Here is a 6,214-nt window from a genome sequence, read left to right as displayed (position 1 = left end):
GAATAAAGGAAGGTAATATATAATTCAAAGATTCACGGAAAAACAGAGCTTACTTTCTCTAAAAATTTATGAATATGGATTATAAGATTTGTGGAAAGAAAGTTGGCTATGATTGCTGTTTTTATGATATGAATGTCTAGCAACCACAGTAGGTATATCTAATACTACCTGTTTTTATGAAAAAATATAAAAGGAGACAATCAAAATTTTGGAAGCAGGCAGGGTATTAGTTCCAAATTTTGAACTCCATTAAGTAGTATAAATAGATAAAATATGAACTATGTAAAATAATTATATTTCTTAAATACTTATATATTTATAACTCCATAGTTGATATTTGCTGTGAAATTCAATTCTGAATGTTATATAACTAAAATGAAGAAAAGGAATAACAGTCTATTGTTTTGAGTTATTAATTCTCAAGCTACAGTTTTTTCAATATAATTATATATATATATATATATATATATATATATATACATGCGTATATAACCATGTGTGTATTGCATTTCTAATGACAAAGGGTAAAACTTACATATAAGAATGTACACAAACTTGAGTTACATGAACCAAAAAAAAAAAAAAGGCCATATTTTCTACATCAAATTAGGTCATTTATTAGATATTCAGCATAAATTTTTTGTTACTGCCCAAGTTGATGATACCAGGAGACAGGATATAGATATGCTTATAAATAGTAAATTCTCTGGAATTCTGAGAGTTCTTTTGATAATAGGCCTAGGGTAACTCAGTCTGCTGACAAAAGAATGTTTTGGCAAATCCACTCATGATAACGGATGTCAGGTTACTAGTGAAGTTTAGTAGAAGCCAGAGAATCCATATCTTCCATAGGACCATGGGCGGCCCCAGCCATATCCGTAGCCTCCATAGCCGTAGCCCAGGCCACCGAAACCTCCATAGCCATAGCCCAGGCCACCGAAGCCTCCATAGCCATAGCCCAGGCCTCCGTAGTAGCCGCCGTAGTAGCTCATGGTGTCAGTGGTGGAACGTGCTTTGCTGTTCAAGGCAAGATCCTGAGTGTGAATGTCAGCATGTGTAGGAGGATGCTTATATACCCTGAGCAGAGCATGTGATAAAACATGGGACCATTCTTTTGTATCATTCCAAATTATTCCTTTACAGGAGGCAACTCATTAATTTGTTTGCTGACACAAAGAGAGGCTCAGACTCATTAAAATTTTTGTGCTTGCATAGCTGCCTAGTTAGAACACCCTTGAACTCATTACATTTTTTTATTGAGAAAAAAATCTGTCTTCAAAGTTACAAAATAAAAATGCTCCAAACAAAATTTTTCATTGCTAAGCATATTGCATCATTAAAATTTGATGGTGTCCTCTCATTAAATATTTTGTAATTTCTAATGTTCAAATATTTCTTTGGGTTACTGTCTTACTTCCCCTAGATTTAAGTACACTGATCAAGTTTGAAATTCTGAAATCCATCAAATTCTTTAAATGTCAAATTTATTTCTTTAGCTGAAAATACACACACGCACACATACACACACACACACACACACACATACACACACGCACAAGAAAACTATTTTGAAGTTATATATCCTTTTGCAAAATATCCTTCTGGTTTATCAACATAGGAAAATTTATTTTAACAACTGAAGGACAAACTCACACTCATAACCAAACTGAACACCTGTTCAAAAATACGTTCTTTAAATCATTAAACTATTTTCCAGAATAGAAAAGTATGATCTAAAAATATAGATGATCTTGGCACCCTGCTTTACAGTTACCATTTTTCTTCCTTCTCTACTCTCCCTGCAAATGCATACATCATTTATCAAACCTCTCTTTAAGATTTCATTCTTCACTATTCCCAATACATAGTTCCACCACCGAGGTCTTTTGCTCCTATCCATTTTTTCCCCAAACATTATTTCATCCCTCTACTCATAGTTTTCATTTTAGCATGATACTTTTTTCCTTACATTTTCTTTACCAATTCTTGATGACTCACACCTTATTTTCTCTTAGGCAATCAGCAAATATTTTAAGTAAGATAGTCTAATTCATTAAGTTTTTAAAATTTGATGGTGTACTCTTAACAGTAGGTGATATTTTTAAGAGTCCCCTAAACTGTTGATGCCTTCAAAACCTGCAAAATAAATGTGCAGTGGGGAAATGATTGAGACAAAAAACAAAGATATGAAGGTTAGTTGGCCAGTCTTTGTGGATTTCTTTGGCTCACTCTGAGAAGATAGTAAAGGAAACCCAAGATTAAGACCTACTGAAATGTGAGCTTGGACTTGGTCCAAAATGTATCTTGGACTTGGGTCTTTACACTTTTGTTTACTTTACATGACTTACACATGTAACTGAGAGTTTTGTTTTGCTGTTGTTATTTTTTGTTTCATTTCATTTTTGAGTGTTATAAGTAATATTTTTGATAATACATTTCCCAACTGAATTTATCCACTGTCCTTCCAAACAAAACATATTTGTTGAATTAATCAAAGAATGAATTTGGCTTGCCACAACTTGTAGTAAGCTCTAAAAGGAATAAGGACTCAAAGGCTTTCAGATTTTAAAGAAATATTTAATCCAATGTTTGCCTTGGCTGTTAAATCTCTTTTCCTCCTTTATCAAAATTTATTCCATCTTTACATTTCTTTATATTTTATTCTGGGAAAAAAAAGTTGGCAAAATTTTTCATTCTCAATGAGCCATATATATACATATTTTTGGAGGGTATATGAGTGTTTATTGTACTGTTTCAAATTATCTTTTTAGTTTATTTTTTAATTAAATTTATTGGGGTGACATTGATTAGTAAAATTATATATGTCTCAAGTGTACAATTCTATAATCCATTATCTATATATTGCATGGTATGTTCACCACCCAAGTTAAATCTCCTTCATCACCACATATTTATCCCCATTACCCTTTTCTACCTCTTTCCTCCCCAACTTACCCTCTGGTAACCACTAAATTATTATCTGTCTATGTGTTTTTGCTTTTTTTTTTTTTTCTCATTCGTTTGTTGCTTTCAGTTTTATATCCCACATATGAGTGAAATCATTTGGTTCTTCACTTTTTTCTGTCTCACTTATTTCACTTAGCTTGATAATCTCAAGATCAATGAGTCATATTGAAACCAAACAATCACAAATAAACCTAACAAATTTAAGAATCTCAGGAATCATTACATAAGTCTGCTAGATTGTTGGACTGTCATAAGGGCTAATTTATATTGTTTCTGATACAAACACCTATGTCCACATGACATAAAAATTAATAAATTTTACCATTTTATAAAAAAAGCTTCATAATGAAATATACTGATTTATTTATTTTCAAAGAAGAAATAGTAAAATATATATATTTCACAGTTAGATATATACACACATATACATACATATTGTTGTGACATATATATATATATATATATATATATATATATATACAGATAACTACATATACAAAATACATACATATGTAAGATTGAAAGCACTAAGTTGTGAAATACATGAGCCAAATATTTATATTGATTTTTTCTGGGTTGAAAAAATTGAACAATTATGATATACTTTGGACATTAATCATTTTTGGAAATTAAGAAATGTATTTTTTTTTAAATTAGTGAACTCAAAAACTTGACAATTCTTTCTTTGTCATTATGTTTTTGAGAGTTTTCTGCAAGAAGACAATGAGTTGGTTATGATATTCAGAGCTCATGTTGATGTATTAAATAATGAAAATATATTTTTCTGTTGATCAAGTAATAGTTTTTTATGAAATGATAACTGATGGCTCAGCAATTTATTATTATGTAGAATAAATAAGTCTGTAGCTTTCAAATGTAGAGTTTGAGCTTTAGATATACACATATGTATGTATATATATAGAGAGAGAAATGCAGAAATATGTAGGTGAAATTTAGATAAAACTAACATTGAAATTAAAAGTTTTCTATATCATAACAGTAAATGTTGTAGAAATGGTGAATCTATCTAAAAAAGGGAATGCTCCTTCACATTCCCCATAAATAAATTATATTTAAGGAAGCTGATGAGATCGTTCAAGATACTCTATTAGGCTGAAGTAGGGAGAAAAATACACTGAAAAGAGGCTGCATTGTGGCATGTAGTGTCAGAAAACCTTGGCTCTGGCTCTGATTCTGTTACTAAAGGCAATATAATTCTATAGAAGCCAATTAATTCTCTGAGATTTCTTTTTCTGCAATATGAGGTGCATGGCACTGCTGCAATTTAATATCTGTTCTAGATCTGCAAATGTATGATACTATTATTTGACTGAATTAAACATATTTAACAAATTGTGACCAAATTAAGCACATTATATTAATTGTATATTATCACCTGAATATATCATTTAATTTTAGGAAAATATATTAATATTTATTTACATTTTTTTTAATTTCATAAAATACCTTGTCCTGCCCATTTTTATCAGGGGACATTCAGATTTAACTGAAATTTAGATTCAGAAGAAAGTTCTTTGGAGTCAGCTCTGTTTGTCATCAGCTTAAGCTAAACAGTTCACAATTCTGTCTTATTGTTTCTTTCCTTTGTTGGATTGGAAACAATTTTTGAGTATGATGATGGTGGTAAAGAAAAATGTCATGTCAAATCCTGAATATACAGTAAGATATAAGAAAGTTAACGGAAAAATTTTACTTAAAATATGAGTTAAATGACCTCATATGAAATAAATTTACTCCAATTCATTATTGACTTATAGATCAGCTGCTTGATGAAAATGTCCAGTGAAATAATGTGCACATGGGTATAATACACAGGATGAGATTATACAAAATAAAAATTATTGGAAATGTGGTTTATTTTCATAATAAGCCTATGATATGGTTTGATCTATTACTATTTGCTTGTACTTACAATAAAAATACCAAATAAACAAATTTTGAATAAATGGAAAAATACATTGTGCACTAGGACTAAATTGAGAAATGTGAGTTGAGTTAAATAAAACACATATTTGGTAAGTAAATATGTAGATATGTTAAATTACCATTCTTTTTTTGTTGAGTTAAATCTGAGTATTATCTAAATAAAAGCAAGAGATTGAAAAATATTAAATCACTAACCATTTGAAACCATTTTTTCATCTCAGTCCAGAATTATTAATTTTCATATCTTTCTTTTGATCTCTGTGCATGCTTGTGAGGTATTGAAAATAACAGTTTCTTAGCCAAGGAGATAACTTCCCACATTGACAATTGAGTAGACTATAACCATCGTCATTTCTACATAACTGAGTTTCTTAAACAAAACAACAACCATGCTGTGTTTTCAAATTTAATGTTTTATTGGAAGGTGAACAGATAACATGATCAATTATAAAAGGGAAAGTAGAGGATCCTAGGATTATGATGGAGATACAGGCATATGGAAAAATTATCCATAATTCTGAGATGCTAAATACTTTTGTGCATATAACTTCAGCATGATCTTGGTTATCCAAATATCGAGCTCACATCTGGGAAGTTTCTTATAATTTCAGATGTTGAGTTCCTGGGGCAGTAGTTTAGTAGAAGCGGGAGAATCCATATCCTCCATAGCATGATGGACGGCAGCAGCCATATCCATAGCCTCCATAACCACAGCCATAGCCCAGTCTGCGGAAGCTGCCATATCCACAGCCATAGCCATAGCCTAGGCCACCAAAGCCTCCATAGCCATAGCCCAGGCCTCCGTAGTAACTCATGAAGTCAGTGGTGGTGATTTGGTTTACTGTTCAAAGCAAGATCCTGAGGGTGAATATCAGCCTCTGTACTGGTATACTTTTATACCCGCTTCAGATCATGTGATAAAGCACATGCCAACTATTTTTGTTTTGCATCATTCTATGTGTTACCCTTAGTTGACACAATCCTAATATCAGTGGTGACCCTCGCGCTCATTAAAGTGTTTGAGTCACATTGTTGACTAGTCATGGTGCCTCTCAAACATACTCCATCTCTTTTATGAGAAGAAATTGCTGTATCTTCAAAATCTGGACATATTAGACTAATTAAAGTTCTTCATAGCCTAGTATATTATATAACACATTTGATAGTGTTGTGTTTTAAAATTATTGTTTTATCTCTGGCTTTCTTTGAATTATTTTTCTTCACTTACCATTAAATGAAAGAAATTGGTCAAATCAAGTTTACAGTTTATCATATACTTTCAAATACTGCACGGTGAAGT

General features: G+C 31.3%; 1 protein-coding gene across 1 annotated transcript; it reads right to left on the bottom strand.

Moving 5' to 3' along the window:
- Window positions 1–5,549: 5,549 nt before the first annotated feature.
- LOC141567947 (keratin-associated protein 19-8) lies at window positions 5,550–5,729 on the bottom strand. Its single transcript, XM_074317135.1, has one exon. It carries the CDS (start codon window positions 5,727–5,729, stop codon window positions 5,550–5,552), a length of 180 nt encoding a protein of 59 aa, XP_074173236.1.
- Window positions 5,730–6,214: the final 485 nt, after the last annotated feature.

The sequence above is a fragment of the Rhinolophus sinicus genome, linkage group LG01 (assembly GCF_036562045.2).
Source record: "Rhinolophus sinicus isolate RSC01 linkage group LG01, ASM3656204v1, whole genome shotgun sequence".
Classification (NCBI taxonomy): Eukaryota; Metazoa; Chordata; class Mammalia; order Chiroptera; family Rhinolophidae; genus Rhinolophus; species Rhinolophus sinicus.
The sequence above is the reverse complement of the archived record's forward strand: the minus strand, read 5'-3'. Positions and strand labels throughout refer to the sequence as shown.

Coding starts and splice junctions, on each gene's coding strand:
- LOC141567947 (XM_074317135.1), bottom strand. CDS start 5,729: ATGAGTTACTACGGAGGCCTGGGCTATGGCTATGGAGGCTTTGGTGGC.